Source organism: Sus scrofa, chromosome 6 (genome assembly GCF_054392235.1).
Source record: "Sus scrofa isolate SSC_HxYL_T2T_F1_AM1 chromosome 6, Sscrofa_HxYL_maternal_Yorkshire_Landrace_v2.0, whole genome shotgun sequence".
NCBI lineage: Eukaryota > Metazoa > Chordata > Mammalia > Artiodactyla > Suidae > Sus > Sus scrofa.
This window is the reverse complement of record NC_139388.1, coordinates 1485659-1505201: the sequence shown is the minus strand read 5'-3', so window position 1 is coordinate 1505201 and position 19543 is coordinate 1485659. Positions and strand designations below refer to the sequence as shown.

At 59.4% G+C, this 19543-nt stretch overlaps 1 protein-coding gene across 30 annotated transcripts in view; it reads left to right on the top strand.

The window, feature by feature from the left end:
- ACSF3 (acyl-CoA synthetase family member 3) overlaps nt 1-19543 on the top strand; it is an 87230-nt gene that overhangs the window by 59388 nt on the left and 8299 nt on the right. For 18 of the 30 annotated variants that reach the window (XR_014805248.1, XR_014805246.1, XR_014805247.1 and 15 more), the window contains exons 5-7: nt 362-504; nt 6080-6192; nt 18910-19036. Coding sequence is in view for 22 of the 30 variants with exons in the window: in XM_084959280.1 (XP_084815406.1) it covers nt 362-504; nt 6080-6192; nt 18910-19036 (383 nt within the window). In the remaining 8 variants the exon portion in view is untranslated. Of the gene's footprint in view, nt 1-361; nt 505-6079; nt 6193-16421; nt 16593-17654; nt 17978-18909; nt 19037-19543 lie in introns of those variants that run through there. The other 12 variants (XR_014805244.1, XR_002344432.2, XR_002344433.2 and 9 more) reach the window with 2 other exon arrangements.

The window sequence follows — 19543 nt, the reverse complement described above, 5'->3', positions numbered from 1 at the left end:
CAGGCCGGCAGCACCAGGCGGTGTGCGTGAAGGACCCCCGAGCACCGCCTCCGGTAGACGGCCACCTCCCACCTGCGCTTCCCCAAGAGCCGGGGGCGTGTGAGGCATGAGCCACCGCCTCTGCGCGGCTCTTGCTCAGGGCTGTGTTTGGGGAGCAGAGCGAGTGGCTGGAGACGCGCCAGAGCCCAGAGTCATCGCCTCCCGCGTGCCCCTTCCTCCGAAGCCCTTCTGTTTTACTGGCAGGCAGACCCAGGAGTCCTTTTCCGGGAAGGAGGGACCTCAGCGCTGCCCGCGGTGGCAACGGGGCCGGGCCGGGCGCGGCTGGGGGGCGCGGGCTCAGGCGCTGTGCTCGTGCCGGCAGGTTGATGGTCTCAGGCTCGGCCGCGCTGCCCCTGCCGGTGCTGGAGAAGTGGGAGGGCGTCACCGGGCACACGCTGCTGGAGCGCTACGGCATGACGGAGATTGGCATGGCCCTGTCCAACTCGCTGACCACGCGCCTGCCAGGTACGCGCGCCTGCCTCCGCTCCCTCTGCTGCCGGGCCAGGAGTGTCCCTCCCAGGTGACCCCGGGGGACAAGTGGGAAGAGGGGGCCCCACCAGAAGCAGAGTCCTCAGCGGGTCTCCCCCCATCCCGGGCTCGGTGACCTGCACACGTCTGGATGGCCCTCGGCTCTTCCTGTCCAGTCTTCTCTAGCACATTCCACAGGACAGAACTCACAGCCCGGGCCCCTGATAGGGAGCCCTCGGGCAGAGCCCCAGGCCCGAGTCACGAGCCTGGCCCTCTTCCTGGATGGTAAGTCCCTGCAGTTTGTCCAGGACACCAGAGCTCTCTCAGAGTGGAATGTAAACGAACCCCGAACCTCTCCTCTGTCCATCGCCCCACGTGTCTCACACACACAGTGAGAGTCACACTTGTCACGCTCAGGTCTGAGTTTTCAGGAACACGCCGCCGGGCCGCTGTCACGGTGATGTCGGGAGGTTTAACCGCCTCCAGAGCCTCCCTTTTCGGGAGCAGCGCCTCCCAGGCCCCACGAGCACGCACCTGCTTCCGCCCCTGGAAAGTCACATGGACCAACTCTCCAGGACCTGCCTTTGGGTCTGGCTTTTAGCAGGATGTGCCCAGTAGCATGTGTGGTGTGGACAAGCCGCCGTTTAACCTGTGCGCCACCTAAGGACACTGAGTCGCGTCCAGTCTTGGACGGTCACCAGTCAGGCTGCTGTGAACGTCCAGTGCGGGCCTCTGTGTACGCACGTCCCCGTGTGGTTGTGGGTCAGACGTGGCTGCAGGCTGCACATAACAGCCCTGACCCAGGGCTGACCTCCCGCCACCAGACCAGACGCCCTCTGTGGAAGCCTGCAGCGCTCAGGTTTGGAGGAAGGAGCCCTGCGTCCCAGGGCTCCGGAGATGCTGCTGATCCCGCTCTGCCACAGTGGGAACTCGGGGCAGTACCTCTCCAGTCTTAGATTCTGGCTGCAGCTCTTCTTCCAGCTCAGCGCGAGGCCTCTCCTGCTGGAACCGGACGCGAGGTCCATTCCCCATGTCGGTCAGTGCAGGGCCGGCTCTTTGATTTGGAAAAGATGAACCCATTCGCCCTCACCCTGAATCCCGGAGTGAGTCCCTGAGCACAGGCTCTGGAGGGAACAGGCCTTGGCCTCCGTGCCCGCGACCCCTGGGCCGGCTCCTCCAGCCAGAGGTACTGGGCTCACGCAGGACGCCGGCCCCTTCTCTCCAGCTACCACCAACACCCCAAGGCTGGTTATGGTTCACTGCAGCGCAGGGGCACACGGCCTAGAGGAGGGTGTTCAGCCGGCTGGCGCTCGGGGTCAGGTACCTGAAGGGAGGGGGGATGCTTGTGCCCTGTGGGGCTTGACGTGCCCTGATTGGGGTGGAGATCAGAAGCAGTGGCATCTCGGGGCCCTGAGAACGCCCCACCTTTTATCTCTTGGACCGAGTGGCAAGGTGGCCTGGTGCTCCTGGGCAGGGGGGACCCGTGGGACCCAGACAGACAGCGTCTGGGTCCCACGGACAGACCTGACAGCTCTTGGAAATCAGTTCTTCCCAGTGGCTGCTCTTGCCAAGGGGATGCCAGAGAGCCCTCCTCCAGTGGTGTGGGAGGGGCCGCGTGCACGTGCTGTGGGAGGCTGTGTCACGTGAGTGTAGGGGGGGTTTGCATCTGCGTATATACGAGGGCAGGTGCTGCTTGTTGACCCTCTCTGCCCCGCCAGCTTGGTGTGGGATGTGGGGGTGTGGGGTGAGCCTTTGGGGGAGGTGGTTGGGCTCTGAGCACCTGCCCGCCCTGTCAGCAGTGTCTGCTCTGTGTAGACCTCACTTTGGCAAATCCTAAGTCTGTCTGCATGGAGGTTTTAACTCCAGTGTTGTGTCATGCTGCAATTAAGATTCGGTTCGGGAGTTCCCGTCGTGGTGCAGTGCTTAACGAATCCGACCAGGAACCATGAGGTTGCGGGTTCCGTCCCTGCCCTTGCTCAGTGGGTTAACGATCCGGCGTTGCTGTGAGCTGTGGTGTAGGTTGCAGACGTGGCTCGGATCCTGCGTTGCTGTGGCTCTGGTGTAGGCCGGTGGCTACAGCTCCGATTGGACCCCTGGCCTGGGAACCTCCATATGCCGCGGTAGTGGCCCAAGAAATAGCAAAAAAGACAAAAAAAAAAAAAAAAAAAAAGATTCAGTTTGGGGAGTTCCCGTCGTGGCGCAGTGCTTAACGAATCCGACTAGGAACCATGAGGTTGCAGGTTCCATCCCTGGCCTTGCTCAGTAGATTAAGGATTCAGCGTTGCCGTGAGCTGTGGTGTAGGTTGCAGACGTGGCTCGGATCCCGCGTTGCTGTGGCTGTGGTGTAGGCTGGTGGCTACAGCTCTGATTAGACCCCTAGCCTGGGAGCCTCCCTATGCCGCAGAAGCGGCCCCAGAAAAGGCAAAGAGACCAAAAAAAAAAAAAGAGAAGATTCAGTTCGTGATTTCATTGGAATTGTAACAGTGTATTTCAGTTCCGATGGGGGAGGGGAAGGCCTCACAGAACAGAGCGGGGCGCCCTGACCACCTCAGGGTGGGAGAGGAGCTGGAGGTTGAACCAGTTGCCAACGGCTGGTGATTTAGTCAACTGTGCCAGCGTCATAAAACCTCCATAAAAACCCAAAACAAGGCTAGTGAGGTGGGGGTTTGGTGCTGGGGGTGTGATGTGCCTGGAGACTAGAGAGAGTGCAAGTTCAGGGCCCCCCACGCCCCCCAACATACCAGGGGTGCCTCTTCCACCTGGCTGGTCCCAAGTCGTAGCCTTCGTGATGAGCTGGTGTTCTAGAAAGCGGTCTCTCTTCCGGGGCTCTGAGAGCCATTCTAGCAAATGACCGAAGCCAGGTTGGTGGGGGCGTTCCCAGGGAGCCCTCAGGTTACAGCCGAGTTGGACAGAAGTCTCGGGTAACCGGGACACACCCTGTGACAGGCAGGCCTGTGGCACTGAGAGGCAGGGTGGGCCGGCCGCATGCCTCCCCTGCCCTGAGGCCATGGCAGGGTGCCATCCTCCTGGATGGGGCCTCTGCCTGCTTCCTTGGGGAGGCCAGTCCCCCAGCCCCCACTGGGTGGCGGGAAAGGGAAGGGCAGCGCTTTTCTGCAGGCGCCGAGGAGCGCAGGAAGCCCGTGCTCGGAAGACCCCGACTCCCTGGAGGCTCTGGGAGGGGCTGCATCTCACGGACTGGCTCGCGCTTGGTGACAGGGTGGTCTCTCAGGAAGCCCGGTCACTGACCTTCCACTTCCCGCTGCTCTGGGGCCTCAGCCTGTGGTCCCCCCCACCCGCCGTGCCCCGGGGGGGCCTTGGGTCCTCAGGACGATGCAGGGCAGTGCTGGGCTGGCTGTGTGCGCCCTGGAGGAGCTGGGGCTCTGGTTCGTGCTGAGGTCTCATCCCTCTTCCGGCTTCCGTGCTTTTCCTTTGTGCCCGAGCCCCTCACCTCCCGGCTCGGTATTGACTTCGTCTGCTCTCTGGAGCTTCAGGGAGGCCTAAGAGTCTGAGACTAAAGTCTCTTCTACAAACAAGAAGCGGGGGACACGGGGCTTCTGGACCTAGTGGCCTGCACGGTCCTGCCTGGCTTGGGAGGGCTCACGTTTCCGGAGGCGTCGCCGTCCCACCGTTGCTGGGACAAGAGTTCGGACGGAAAGGGAGGAGGCGGCGCTGGGTTCTGCTTCAGGCTCTGCAGACAGTCCGTGGGGCGGCCCCGACGAAGTGCGCAGTGCCCGCTTGCCCAGGTGCAGTCGAGGGCCTCTGGCAGCTGCCCGACGTTCCCCAGCCAGTCTCCGAAGGCAACGGCTGGGTCCACGGCAGCAGGAAACCTGCCGACGGCCTCGGAACACAGGAAGGAGGGCTGTCAGCCCAGCGGGGCGGGGGGTGGCTGGGCCGCACAGCCCGTCAGATGTCCTGACGCGTGGCCCTTCTCGCTCGCACTTTACTGCCCGCGTCCCCCCTTAAGTGTTTCGTCCTGTGGCTGCTACACGTGCTAATGTCAAAATCCTGACCACACACTGGAGTCACTGAGGGCTAAAGCCAAGGCAGCTGCTGCAGTTTGGCCATAAAATGCAAGCCATCGTGAGGCATCTAAAGACCTTGGAAGACTCTCCAAGATGCCCGGCCGGGCCTCATCAGATGCTGGGTCCAGGGAGAAGCAGTGCAGACGGCAGGTCCCGAGCTAAGGGGCCGTTTTACCTAGAAAACCAATGCCCCTGAGGTCCCCTGCGCACTGCCTCCTGCGCGCTGGGGCGGCGGCCAGCCCTGGCCCAGGGTCCTGCAGAGCCTGCGGAAAGGTCCAGCTCAGACCCGGCTCACGGCCCAGGCGCCTCCTCTCTGGTCGTCTCGTCGTGCCTGCACTTGCCCTGCACACCGAGGGCAAGCGCCCCTCTTCCGGTCTCGGGTGACCGCAGAGATGCCCACGTGCTGCTCCTTTTGTACAGAATGTCCAGGGGCCAAGTCCGCAAGCAGAGTGGGTTAGCAGTTGGCAGAGGTGGGCGGGTGGTGGCTGCGGAGGGGACAGTTTCCTTTGGGGCTGATGGGACGTTCTGGAACTAGACGGGGGTGTTGGCTGCACAGCGTCGTGAGTGTGCTAAAGGCCCCGGAATCGTACGCGTCAAGATTAATTTTATCTTATGTGCATTTCACTCTGGTCTGTAAACTCTGGAAGCAGAGAGGAGGAGGTTGGGCAGGAGGAGAGGAAGAGGCGGTGGCGGGCCCTCAGCCCTCAGACGGAAAGCCGGGGGAGGACAGGGCGGCACCACTGCAGCAGAACGAGGCCGCGTCACAGGCCTCTTCAAGAGTGTGGCTCCCAGACCGTCAAGCGGCTTGTGGAGGCTGCTGCCCTCTGACAAATCCGCATTGAGGCCAGGGGTTAAAATAAAGGGCCTGAAACCTTGAAGGGACTCCTCTGACTCTGGGTCTCTGGTCCTGGCACCTCTGCCTCACCGCGGTGGTTTATGACAGTGGCCGCATGGACTCTGCGCCGGCCCCGCCTGCCCTCACCTTGGCAGGTTCAAAATCTGTAAGCTGCCCACCGCACACGCTAGCGAAGTGCAGGACCCTGTTAAGCCAGCCAGGGTGCCGGGGCCTCACCCCTGCCTTGAGGACCCGAGGACCCGCCCTCCCTCTGCCGGCCGTTCCTCTTGGACCTGCTCTGCACAGGCCCACTCCAGTCTCTCGAAGGGGCAAACTGCGGCCATCTGTGCCCCAAGCCTCCGGCCAGGCACTGGTGTGAAGCGGAAGAGCCCCTGTATCCTGCTCTGGGCGCTGGGGGGCCCTCCGCAGGTGACCTGAAGGCTCTCTGGGGCATTGGGAGCACTGGCTGCTGCCCAGCGTGTCCTGCTGAGGCTGTGCCCTCCTTCCTGGGGCCTCGCTCTCTGTGCGCACGTGACGTCAGGTGGGGTGGCCCCGTGTGCGCACGTGACGTAAGCGCGGGATGGCTCTGTGCGCGCAGGTGCCGTGGGCGCGCCATCGTCTTTCGTGGGTGGTGTGGGATCCGGGCACGTCGGGGTGGGCTGCCCAGCCTCAGAACCCAGCCGACCGTCTCTTCGCCCGTGTCCCCGCCCTGCAGGCTCCGTGGGCACCCCGCTGCCCGGCGTTGAGGTGCGGATTGTCTCGGGAAACCTGCAGAAGGACGGCTGCCCCTGTATCGTCCATGCGGAAGGAAACGAGAGGGACACTGAGGTGAGCCCCGTGTTCTTGCTGGCAGGACCTCACAGCAGGCCGGTCGCAGAGGTGGAGTCCCCACCGCAGGGGGACGCTGGCTGGCCATGACTCAGGGCACTGCTGGCGTTTCGGGCGTGGCCCGCTGTGTGGCCATCGTGCCGAGGGGAGCCAGGCCCAGCAGTGGGGCAGCCAGGCCCCTCCCCGGCTCCATCCTCCCGTGGCTCTGAGGTGCGTCGTGGTCGCCTTGGCGGGGACAGCCCGAGTTATACAGAGGGCCTTGGCCTTGGCATTAGCTTGGGAATCCTGTGCTGGCAGGCCCCTGACCCCTACTCGGCACCGACGCTCACAGGGTGGCCGGGCCCCAGCCCTGCGATGGCTCCTTGCAGCAAATTTGCTGAGCCTGTAAACTGAGGTTTGTGGGGTTCCCGGTGTGGCGCGGTGGAAGCAAATCTGACGAGGATCCATGAGGACGCAGGTTCCATCCCTGCCCTCGCTCAGCGGGTTGAGGATCTGGCAGCGCAGGTCTGGGCTCCTGCTGCGGGGCCCCGTCCGTGTCCTGGGTGTGCAGCTGTCCGGCCCCTGCGGGGCGGTCTCTGGCCACAGCGGGGGGCGCTCAGCCGTCTGCTCTCAGCGCTCCCTGAGGCCTGCGCTTCCTTTGGCCCGATGGGAGCTGGAAGAGCGGTGGCCTCCCCACCACAGCTGGTGCCTTGTCCCGTTGGGGTGGTTCCGTATTGGAGGTGTGCTCTGGCTGCTGGCTCCCGTGCGGCCCCACGTGTGGCGCGTCTCTCCTCTGGCTGCGGCCCCGTTCACGCCGAGGCCTCCCAGCTGGTTCCCACCTGCAAGCGCGCCCCTGCATCGCGTGGTCTCTCCGCACCGGTGGCGTCCAGTCGCTCGCTTACAGGACAGCAAACGGCAACAGCAGCAGAGCTGGGTGCATCATGGGGTGGGCGGCAGCGCTGCGTGTCACACACAGGCGACCTGGCCTTCACACAGAGTCCGCTCGTCTGGAGGACGCAGGCCCCACCGGGGCGCGGGGTGGGCTGGAGCCCGCTTCCCGCCTTCCCCTTCAAACCTGTCACGGGGCAGGCGTCCCTCGGGCGGCCACTCAGGGCTGCTCTGCTCCGCGGCCGCCTGTGCTCCCGGCTGCCACCCACGTCATCCTCTCTCGTCTCCTGCTCCATCCTCCCCTCACTGCCCTCTGTCGCGGCTGCCGACCGCGGCTCAGGAGCCCTGGCGGTCTGGACACACTCTGCCTTGTGATGGGGGGCAGGGCGCTGTCCCCAAAAAGGCACTCAGTTCAGACCAGCAGCTGACTGTCATCCGCCCACACCCCTGCCTCTTGGGGTGTTGGGGTGTGTGGGTCCACGAGCCTGATGGGAGAAGTAGGACGTGCGTGGGGACTCTCCACCTGGAAAGGCGGGGCCACCCCTGAGGTGCCACCAGGGCCTCTTGTCCGCCCCCACGTGGGAGCAAGGCCCGGGAGCCGCCGCCTCCCTTGGCTCTGTCCTTCCTGGTGACGCGTCCGGCTTGGTCCAGGCTGCGTGTGGGTCGAAGCAGGACAGGGGCCTGGACCTTCGGGGACGGGCTCTGCCCTGAGTCCCGACTCCTCCCCCGCAGCCTCGGCCCTGCCGCCCGGGCTCCCGCACCTCCTTGGAGCTTGTGTTGCGGTTCCACCCGGGACTTTGCGCAGCTCCTGCCGCTGAGGGAGAAAAGGCGGCTGTTGCTGGCAGGTCCTCAGGCAACAGACTCGGTGCCAAACGGGCCCGGCCTGCTGCGCTTGAAGGTGGGATTCGTGCTTCCCGATGCAGGACGATGTTCTCGCCCCAGCAGCTTTTGGGTGCGGCCCTGGCCGCCCTGTGACGGGTGACCCTTGAACTCGGGGTGTGCGTGGCAGGTGTGGATACAGGCCCAAACACGGTCCCCTGTGAAGATGGCCCAGGCTTTTCACTGCAGGGTGGATGGCAGGTGTGGCTGAAGGTGCCCGGGTTCTGGGTGCATGCCCTGCCTCCTGCACCTTAGTGCCCTCAGGATCAGCTGGGTCCCCCACATGGCCCCCCAGCCCTGTGACGTAGTGAGCACGTGCATGGCTCTGCGGCATCACAGCGGAAGTCTGCGGGGTGCTGGCCTCGTGACGCAGGCGAGGGATTTGAGGCAAAGACCCTGCCTCTGGTCACGCGCTGGCTCAGGCCTCGGGTCCTCTCTCCACGCGGGCCCGGTCCCGGTCGGCTCCCGCGGGCCCAGGGCTGAGCCACAGCCGCTCCCCTTCCCGGCTCGGCTCCACCCTTGACTGCACCTCAGATCCTGGTCTCAGATCCCCAGACATCAGCCGCCAACGCTGAACTGGCCTTAAGGGCCCCGGTTGTGTCTGCTGAGCGGGGGCCCCTGCGAGGTGTGCAGGGTGTGTGTGCGTGTGTGCAACGCTGAACTGGGGGCTCCCTCCCCCCCTCCCCGAAGAAAGGAAAACATGCCTTGTCTTTGGCATAAAGAAGATGGGGACATGTCTTCGTTACCGGGTCCTCATTTTCCGCAGACCAGAGACTCCCTGGCGGGTGGGTGTGTCCGTCTTTCTGCTCCGGAACCAGCGATGGGAGCTGGAGCGTTAGACGACCCGAGAGCGGCGGTGGGTGTTGAATGGGACTGAGCTGCGGGTGGGCGTCTCGACAGGGTTTAGCGAAGGAGTTGAGTTGGTTCCAGAAGCCCCGACTCCGCGACTCTCTGGCCACGCAGCCGGCAGCTCCCGTGCTGGGGGGCTGCTCAGGGTGTCACTGGTGGGGGGGGGGTGCAACACCTGTGGACGGGGTCAGCCTTGTCACCAAATCCAAGTCACCGTCTGTGCTGAGACAGCCTCACGTCAGAGACGCTCGTCGGAATGAACACAACGAGGAGATGCGGAGCTCCCGTCGCGGCTCAGCGCAGACAGACCCACTTGGACCCGTGAGGACGCGGCTTTGATCCCTGGCCTCGCTCAGTGGGTCAGGGGCCCAGCAGGGCTGGGAGCAGTGGTGTGGGTCGCAGACACGGCTCGGAGCTGACATCGCTGTGGCCGTGGTGGGGGCTGCGGCCGCGGCTCAGCTCCGATGGGACCCCTAGCCTGGGAGCTTCGTGTGCCGCAAGCGCAGTTCAGAATCCAGCGAGTCCAGTACAGTTCACATCTCTTTGCTTCATCCAGTTCACCTCGTCTTCTCTTGCCGCGGGAAAGCAGAGATGTAGGGCTCAGTGCTCGGGTGGGCACGAAACCCTCCTGCCTTGATAAGCTCTGGTCCCTGCCTCCCTGCACCACGCAGACCCACTCACGAGCGGTCAGCATGCCCTTGGCCGTGGGCCCAGCGTGATGGGGACACAGAGAGGGTGCACAGGCTGCGGGAGCTGGAATGCCCACAGCACGGAGTGGGGTGCCGGCGTCTGAGTGACCACGCGGTGGGTGTGGTCGGGAGAGGGAGTCCCGGTGATGTGAACGTGGGTGGTGTCTTGTGATGCCCGGAGTGCCTGACCTGAGACAGAGGAGTGACCGTGACGAGCGGTCTCTCGAGGGCACCCAGAGCTGGGGGAGCCTCAAGACGGGGCTGTGCCTGTCAGGTGGGCTGGGATTCAGGTCTGCTCATTTCTCCCTGCCGTTCTGTCAGTTTTGTGCTTCGTACGTTTTTTTGGGCCTGTCAGTAGGTGTGTGAAAGCTTACAGTTGTTATAATCCTCTTGACGTATCAAACCTTTTCTTCTCACATAGTGTCCTCTGTGCTGTCCTGTAACCTTTTTTGATTTAAGGTCTGTTTTTTCTGACGTTGGTGCAGCCACCTGCTCTGTTTGGGTCGTGCGTTTACGTGGAGTGTCTTTTTTCCTCTTTCCCTCTCCCGCCACCTGTGTGTCTGAGCTCAGATGGGTTTCTTGTCGGCAGGATGTACAGCTGACCTTTGAACGCTGGGGGTTTGCACAGGTCCACGTACACGCGGGTTTTGCTCAGTAAACAGGCCCACCCCGTCCATGGTTGGCTGAATCCAGACTGTGGGGCGCGGGGGCGGAGCGCGGCTGTGACGTCACCTGCAGGTGTGCAGCTGGGCGGGGGCCGGGCGGTGACCCTCATGCTGTTGGCGGGTCGGCTGTGGCTGCAGCCGGAGCCTTCGTCCACTCTCTCGTCCAGCCTCTGTCTTGTGGCGGGAGACCCGTTCGCGTTTAAGCTGATTGCTGACGACGGTGGGCCCGTCACGCGCTGTCGGGGGTTGGTGGTCCTCTGTGTGCCGCGGAGTTTTTTGGTCCCTAATTTCCCGTCTCACGTTTGTATTTAATTCTTTTGTAGTGAGATTCCTTTCTCTTTTCCTTTTATGTATTTATTTGAGCTACTTTCTTTGCGGTTGCCGTGAGGATTATATTTAACATTCTAAAATTTTAACATTAATTTGAATTTATACCAACATAACATTATTATTATTATTTTGCTTTTAAGGGCTGCACGCGTGGCATATGGAGGGTCCCAGGCTAGGGGTCCGATTGGAGCTACAGCTGCCCGCCTGCACCACAGCCACAGCAACGTGGGATCTGAGCCACATCTGCAGCCTATACCGCGGCTCACGGCAATGCCGGATCCCCAACCCACTGAGCAAGGCCAGGGATGGAACCCGCAACCTCGTGAATACTAGTCGGATTCATTTCTGCTGTGCCTCAGTGGGAACTCCTAGCTTTATTTTTTTATTTTTTGGTTTTTAGGGCTGCATCTGTGGCTTATGGAGGTTCCCAGGCTAGGGGTCAAATCAGAGCTACAGCTGCCAGCCTGCGCCACAGCAATGCAGGATCCAAGCCGCATCTGCGACCTCCACCTACCCTCTGAGGCCAGGGATTGAACCCGCACGTTCATGGATACTAGTCGGATTCGTTTCCGCTGCGCCACATGGGGAACGCCCCCAGCGTAACTTTTTCTTTCTTTTCTTTTTTTTTTTTTTTTTTTGCATTTACATATATGTACACACACACATATTTTGGTTTATAGTCTTTTTGTGTGTGTGTGTGCTCTTTTTGTCTTTTCTAGGGCTGCTCTCTTGGTTCCCAGGCTAGGGGTCGAATTGGAGGTGTAGCCACCGGCCTCCGCCAGAGCCACAGCAATGGGGGATCCGAGCCGCCTCTGCGACCTACACCACAGCTCACGGCATCGCCGAATTTAACCCACTGAGCGAGGCCAGGGGTCGATCCCGCAACCTCTTGGTTCGTAGTTGGATTCGTTAACCACTGAGCCACGACGGGAACTCCCTGTTTTATATTCTTTTCTGTTGTGGTTTATGATTGGAGAATATCTCCCCCCTTTTTTACTTTATTTTATCTTTTAAAGGGTCATAATCACTTTTATTACTTTTTTTTTTTTTTTTTTGTCTTTTTGTTATTTCTTGGGCCGCTTCCGCGGCATATGTAGGTTCCCAGGCTAGGGGTCGAATCGGAGCTGTAGCCACTGGCCTACACCAGAGCCACAGCAACGCAGGATCCGAACCATGTCTGCAACCTACACCACAGCTCATGGCAACGCCGGATCCTTAACCCACTGAGCAAGGGCAGGGACTGAACCCAAAACCTCATGGTTCCTAGTCGGATTCGTTAACCACTGCGCCATGACGGGAACTCCACTTTTATTACTATTTTTAATAGGTGTTTCCCCAATACAGTTTTTTCCTACTGTACCGCACGGTGACCCAGTCACACACACATGTACACATTCTATTTTCTCCCATTATCAGGCTCCATCATAAGTGACTAAGCATAGTTCCCAGGGCTACACAGCAGGATCTCATGGCTAAACCATTCCAAAGGCAATCGTTTGTTACCTATTAACCCCAAGCTCCCCAACCACCCCACTCCCTCCCCCTCCTCCTTGGCGACCACAAGTCTGTTCTCCAAGTTGATGAGTTTCTTTTCTGTGCAAAGGTTCATTTGTGCCGTATGTTAGATTCCAGATATAAGTAATATCATGTGGTATTTGTCTTTCTCTTTCTGACTTACTTCACTCAGCATGAGAGTCTCTAGTTCCATCCATGTGGCTGCAAATGGCATTGTTTTGTTCTTTTTTATGGCTGAGTAGTATTCCATTGTGTACGTGTACCACGTCTTCCTCATCCAGTCATCCGTCCATGGACATTCACATTGTTCCCATGTCTTGGCTCTTGTGAATAGAGCTGCAGTGAATGTGCGGGCGCATGTGTCTTTTTTAAGGAAAGTTTTGTCCGGATAGATGCCCAAGAGTGGGGTTGCTGGGTCATATGGAAGTTCTATGTATAGATTTCTAAGGTACCTCCATACTGTTCTCCATAGTGGCTGTACCAGCTTCCATTCCCACCAGCAGTGCAGGAGGGTTTCCTTTTCTCCACACCCCCTCCAGCGCTTGTTGTTTGTGGACTTTTTAATGATGGCCTTTCTGACTGGTGTGAGCTGGTATCTCACGGTAGTTTTGATTTGCTTAATCAGGGATGTGGAGCATTTTTTCACATGCTTGTTGGCCATCTGTACATCTTCCTTGGAGAAATGTCTATTCAGGTCCTTTGCCCATTTTCCATTGGGTTGTTTGCTTCTCTGCCGCTGAGTTGTATATTCTAGAGATTACGCCCTTGTCCGTTGCATCATTTCAAACGATTTTCTCCCATTCGGTAAGTTGTCTTTTTGTTTCCTTTTTGGTTTCCTTTGCTGTGCAGAAGCTTGTTAGTTTGATTGGGTCCCGTTGGTTTATTTTGCCCTTATTTCTGTTGCCCGGGCCCCCAGCGTAACTTTAATAACATTCAGAACCTCTGCTGCTTTGCAGCTCTGCTCCACCGCTTTCAGTTGTTGATGTCACGTGTCACAAGATCACCTCTGGTTTTGGCCACGCCTGTGGCGTGTGCACAAGTTCCAGGCCAGGGATCAAACCCATGGCACAGCAGTGGTCTGAGCCCCCGCAGTGACAGTGTTGGCTCCTGACCCACTAGGCGACCAGGGAGCTCCACACAGTTGTATCTTTATACATGGTGGGTCCACAGCCTAAGTTACTTCTTCTAGAAGCATTCGTCTCCTACGCTATGTAGAAAACAGGACTTGCAGTTACAAACCAGAGTTCGTCATACTAGCTTTTACGCTAGCAAGTTTTCGGAGGTGTCGGTGACTTGAATCTCATAGAAAAGAGAAGGTCCACCTTCCGCCCGTTGTTAGTCGTGCTGGCTACGATCCCTGTCGCTGAGGCCTTGTTCCTCTGCACAGGTCCAAGGTGCTGACCAGCGGGCTTTCTTTCCGCCTGCAGGGCTCACCGGGGTGTTCCTCGTGGGCGAGGTCCGGGGGTCGCGGGCTTCCTCGGCCGTGCTGGCAAGTCCTTGTGAAGGATTTTGCACCTGTGTTCATGAGGGACTCAGGGCTCTAGTTTCCTCTTCTTGTTCTTCTGTCATGATTTGGGTATCAAAGTGATACTGGCATCATAAAATTAGCTGGGGAGCTCCAGTCATGGCTCAGCGGAAACGAATCTGACGAGCCTCCGTGAGGGCACAGGTTCGAACCCTGGCCTCGCTCAAGTGGGTTCAGGATCCCGCGTTGCCGTGACCTGTGGTGTGTGTCGCAGATGCTGCTCGGACTCCGAGTGGCTGTGGCTGTGGTGTCGGCCGTCGCTGCAGTTTCAATTCGACCCCTCGCCCGGGAACCTCCGTGTGCCGTGGGTGTGGCCCTAAAAAGACAGAGATGAAGCTGGATGAAATAGAAGTGGTCTTGTCCCTCCTGTCTCTGGAGGCGATGTCTGGAGGTGATGCACCACGTACTTTGTAGGATAGTCACTGAGGCCGCCTGGGCCTGGAGGGGTCTCTTCTGGAATGTTCTAACTATGAATTCAGTGTCTTCACTCGTTGTGCAGCTGCTCAGGCCGTCTCTTCCACCTCGGGTGAGTTTGGGCAGATGATGCTTTTTGAGGAACTGAACAATCTACGTGCATGTTTTTTCACAAGACGCGCTCATGAGCCTTGTCACGTCTGCAGAATCTCGAGGGACACCCTTCCCGCGCCTCTTACTGGCAAGTTCTGTCTTTTTCTCCGTAAGTCTTGCTAGAAGATGATCTATTTTTAATCTTTTTTCACAGGGTCCAGTTTTGGAGTCATTGAATTTTCTTTATGGCCTTTCTCTTTTCAGTGTTAATTGGTTTCAGGTTTTATCTTCTTTTTCTGCTTGCTGTTGTCTTGCGTGTCTCTTTTTCGGGTTTCTGGGCGTAAATAAGCCTTTAGGTTGTTAACTGGGGACGTTTCCTCTTTCCCAACATGTGCTCTCAGGGACGCAGACGTCCCTCTACGTGTTGCTTTGGCGTTTTTACCCCTGGAATTCTGATATGTTGTCTTTTTTCACGCAGTTCCAAGTATTTTCTGATTTCAAGATTTTTTCATCCACGCATAGGTCAAGCCTGAGTTGATCTTCCAAGAACTTGGCGATGTTTGGGTTAGTATGATTCCGCCCCCGTCGGAAAGCAGGCTTGGTGGTATTTCCGATCCTCTGCGTCGGCCGAGGTGTGTTTCGGGCCCGGAATGTGGTCCCTGGCAGAGCAGAGCCGAGCCGAGGGTGCCATCCGCCGGGTTGGGCGAAGGCGCGCGGTCGGGGCCGGGGCAGGGGCTCTGATCTCCCGCGGCCCCGCCACCGGGGTTCTGGCGGCTCTTTCGGTTGCCAGGTGCGGAAGTCCGTTGCGGGGGAATAATGCGCATTCCTCGCTGCGCTGTCTTCCTGGCGAGGTGGGTTTATCGCCTGAGGCTGCCCAGGTGTCCTCCTGTTAGGCTGATTTGTTTGCCGCCTTCCCAGCCACTTGGTTTGGTTTTGATTGATGTTTGCGTGGCGTCTGTTTTCCGTCCCTTTGCTCCTAACCGACCTTGTGCCTTGTAACTGTGTTTGAAGCGAGTTTCTTACGGACACCACGTCGTTGGATCGTGGGTGTCCTTTAATCCGCTCGGACAGTGTCTTTTACCTTCCACGTGGCACGTCTACAGCGCGTGCATGTCATGTGACTCTTGATGTGCTTGAATTTAAACCTCCCGTCCGTTACTCGTTCACTGTGCTGTCACTCGGTTTCTCGTCGCCGGGCCTCCTTTTGCTGCCCTCTCAGGGTTTGTGTTGTGCTGCTGTTGTTTCAGTAATTCCATTTTAACGTGCAGAGTTTTTCCTTTTCTTTTTTTTATTATAGTTGCTTTGCGGTGTTGTGCCAATTTCTGCTGTACAGCAAAGTGACCCAGTCACACATACACAGACACTGAGGTTTTGCACGTGGGTTTTGCGTGGTTTTGTCGTGGTGGTTGTAGCGACTACCAAATACGTACTTCGCTTTTGCAGCCTGCCCAGACTCCACTTTCTGACACTTCCAGAAGAACGTGGAACTCCTTCCGTTGTCCGAGAAGGGTTTAGTCATCACGCTAAACCTTTGCTGGAGATGAGGGCTCGCTCCACTTGAGGCCTGTCGTGAGGGGTGCAGGGCCCCTGCGGTGGGGCTAGGAGGAGGGACAGTGTTGGCCGCTGGGTTCATCACCAAGGGGCAGGTGGGGTCCCTGGGTGGGAGGCACCAAGAGGAGGCGTCGGGACCGAGGGGCTCTGGCTGCGCTGACCTGACGGGGTCTTTGCCGAGGGCAGGCGGGTGATCAGACATTGCCTGGGAGGTGGTGGGGGGACAGGGGGCCCGGTCACACGTGAGGGGGTCCGGTACCAGGATGGGGGCTCCTGCTAGAGGAACCGAGCAGAGTTCTTTTTAAAACTGGATTGTGCAGGAAGTGCACCGACGGCCTTCGAAGGAGGGTCGGGAACCTGGCGGCAGCCCGAGGAAGCAAAGGGTCTTGGCCCTGTGTGGGTCACTTTGGCCTCTGCTCTCTGTGCTAGTGGTAACACCTCCGTGTGTGGTACCCTCCATGGGGCAGCGTTACAATTTTCGCTCTCAGTGATCAAAAATATTTTAGAGGAGTTCCCATCGTGGCGCAGTGGTTAACGAATCCGACTAGGAACCATGAGGTTGGGGGTTCGATCCCTGGCCTTGCTCAGTGGGTTAACAATACGGCGTTGCCTTGAGCTGTGGTGTAGGTTGCAGACGCGGCTCGGATCCCGCGTTGCTGTGGCTCTGGCGTAGGCCAGTGGCTACAGCTCCGATTCGACCCCTAGCCTGGGAACCTCCATATGCCGCTGGAGCGGCCGAAGAAATGGCAAAAAGACCAAAAAAAAATATCTTAGAGAACTCACGAGGAAAAGAAGAACGGATTTTACTCGACTAGGCGTTTACCAGTTCTCTTGTCCTTCCTTTGCTGTCAGTCTTCCCGGCGTTTGCAGGCGTCATTTGCGCTCTGGCTGAAGAACACTGTCGGTCAGATCTGCTGGCAAGGAACCCTCGTCTTTCGCCCTCCCCTGAGCATGTGCCTCATTTGCTGTCATCCCTGGGCGTTCTCGTCGCGGGCTTTGGAATTCCGCACGGCGGTTACCTCGGTGGGTGCTCGTAGAAGCCTCTTCCTCGTTTCTGGCCTCGTGGTTCCTGCTGAGAAGTCAGTCGTCTTGTGGCCTCCGCGCGACGCTCGGCCTCTCTGCGGCTGCTCTGCTCTTCGGTTTTCAGCGGCTGCACTGTCACAGGCCTGGGCCTCTGCTCCTTTGGGCTCGTCCTGTTTGAGGCTCCCGGAGCTTCTTGAATCTGTCCATTTTGTCTCCACCAAACGCGCAGGGTTCTAAACCAAATTTCATCAGGTAGCTCTCTGCCCGTAGTTTCTCCCCGTCTGGGAATCCGGCCGTGTGAATGGTCGCCCTTGCGGTGTGGCTCCAGGCTCCTGAGACTCTGTCTAGTTTTCCAGCAGCTTTTCGTCCTTGTTCAGATGATGGGTTCCTGTCGATTTCTCTGGAAGTCCTCAGGCTCTTCCCCTTTTTTCAATCTGTTTTCTTTTGGGGGGGCCACACGTGTGGCATGTGGAAGTTCCTGGGTTAGGGGTCAAATCAGAGCTGCAGCTGCAGCCTACACCACAGTCACAGCAACGCCAGATCCGAGCTGCATCTGGGACCTACGCCACAGGAACGCCAGGTCCGTGACCCACTGCGTGAGGCCGGGGGTAGAATGTGCGGCCCTTAACCTGCTCAGGGGCTCGTAACAGCCAGGCCGGCTCTCCCCGTCCTCTCCGCGTTGCTGTTGAGCTCACCCAGCAGGTGTTCCTTCTGTGTGTAACTGCGTTTTTCACTTCTAAACTCTCCGTTTGGTTCTGCTGGGTTTTGGGGGGTTTTTTTTTTTGTCTTTTTAGAGCCGCAGCTGTGGCATGTGGAGGTTCGCAGGCTGGGGGTCGAATCGGAGCTGTAGCTGCCAGGCTACACCCCAGCCACAGCAACACGGGATCTGAGCCGCGTCTGCGACCCGCACCACAGCTCACGGCAACACTGGATCCTTAACCCACTAAGCAAGGCCAGGGGTCGAACCCGTGACCTCATGGGTCCTAGTCGGATTCGTTAACCACTGCGCCACGACGGGACTTCCTGTTTGGTTCTGTCTTATGTCTTTATTTCTCTTCTGAGATGTTACAGTCTCCCGTCCTCCGGGCTGCTCTTCTTGGTTGCAGCGTGTGGACAAGGTGTGCTCTAGTGTCCCTCGGCCCCCGCCCCCAGCATCTGTGCCATCTGATGTGGTCCTGCACTGGCGGCCTCGTTACACAGCGGTGGACGTTTCTTTGGCTTCTCGTGTGCTCAGTAATTTTGTATTGTGTTCTGGACGTTTTGAGTATCGTATCACGAGACTCTGGATCTGGTTGACGTCCAGTGGAGAATGTTAGTATTTGTTATTTTGCTTTTATCCAGTTGGCTTAAATCTGCAAGTTTCAACCTGCCATCTCTGGGGCTGGTTTCCATGTCAGTTTATTTTCACAGCCTTTGCCCTGTAGGTGTGCCCCCCCAACCCCCGCCCCTGTGGCTAAGCTTCCCTGGGCAGTGGGCACATAAAGGACAGCGGTGGAAAAATGGGTGAAATTCAGATGAAGTCTGTTGAAAAACAAGCACCTCTGAGCCGGCTGAGGGCAGGAGCCCAGCCCCTCGGGCAGGAGACGCCGTGTGAGAGGCGGGGCGGCGGAGCTGCTGCTGCGGGGATGGCCGTCCTCGCCCTCCGCCTCTGTGCCCCTTGGGCGGGTTCACCTTCCAGTCCAGGCCCCGGACAGACACCTCGGCTGGTTTGCCAGCCTGTTTCAGAGTTCATCCCGCGAGGGCGCTGGCAGGCGACGCCGGCCTGCAGGGGGCGCCCGATCTCTTGGCTCACAGGTACTTGCGAACTCAGGACCACAGCGCCGGCCGCCCCTCCCCGGCTCTTTCCCGGCTCCGTGTCCTGTAAATCCCAGCCCCCTTCCCGCCCTTGCTGCGGTCCTGGCAGAGAGACACAGGCCACCTGCTTCCCGGGATGGTATGGGTTCCCAGGTGGCACCAGGTGTGGCAGTGACCCCGGGAGGCTCTGCAGCAGGTGCTGCCCACTCTGAGCCCCTCTCGCAGCCGCGGCAGGTGTGGGCAGCTGCCCACTCCTCCTGTGCCCACTATTTGCCCAAGACATACCCTGCAAACGGAGTTGCGTGGAGCATGGCTTTTAGAAGTGGACAGACACTGGAACCCGGCCAGGTGCCAGCCAGGCCCTGCGGACAGGGCTGTGCCAGGTGACGCGGTGGCGCGGGAGGCAGCCAGCTGTGGCGGCTGCACATTCCCACCCCGGTACCTGGCTTCAGAGGAGTGTGTGGGAGGGGGTGCGAGGAAGGCGGGAGGGGCACGCTCTGACACACACCTCTCTGCCCCGCAGGTGACCCCGGGGTTCGAGGAGAAGGAGGGGGAGCTGCTGGTCAGGGGGCCGTCCGTGTTCCGGGAGTACTGGGACCAGCCAGAAGAAACGAGAAGCGCCTTCACCTCGGATGGCTGGTTCAAAACAGGTAGGAGGGGGGCCCAGGGCGTCCTGCCCTCAAGTCTGCCCTCCGTGTCCTCTGCCAGAGCAGGGAGTATAGCCGGTGCCCGGGGCCGGGCGTGGGCAGGCAGAGGGCCCGCACGTGGGCGTCCTCTCACCCCCGTCGGCGCGGACCACACGCAGCTCTGGGGACAGACTCACCGTTGTGAGCACCCCGGGTCCCCATCGAGAAGCTGGGCTTCTGGGCAGTTTGCCCTTTTCTTACTGCCCGTCTGAGCTTCTAAAGCTTCCGTGCTGCCCGCGTGTTATTTCATGGTCACCTCAAAGCAGTGTTTTCCAAAAAGAAAGGCCCGGATACCTGTCATCACGTGCTGGCCTCATCATGACAAACGTCCCTTCTTGCAGGTTCTGCGGGAGCACTGCTGAGGGGCGCCCTGGGGGGACGGTGCCTGGGAATGGGGGGCCCCAGGGCACCGAGCGATGGGGTGCACTGCAGACGCCCCAGAAGTCGGGGTGCCGGGGGCCCAAGGGGGGA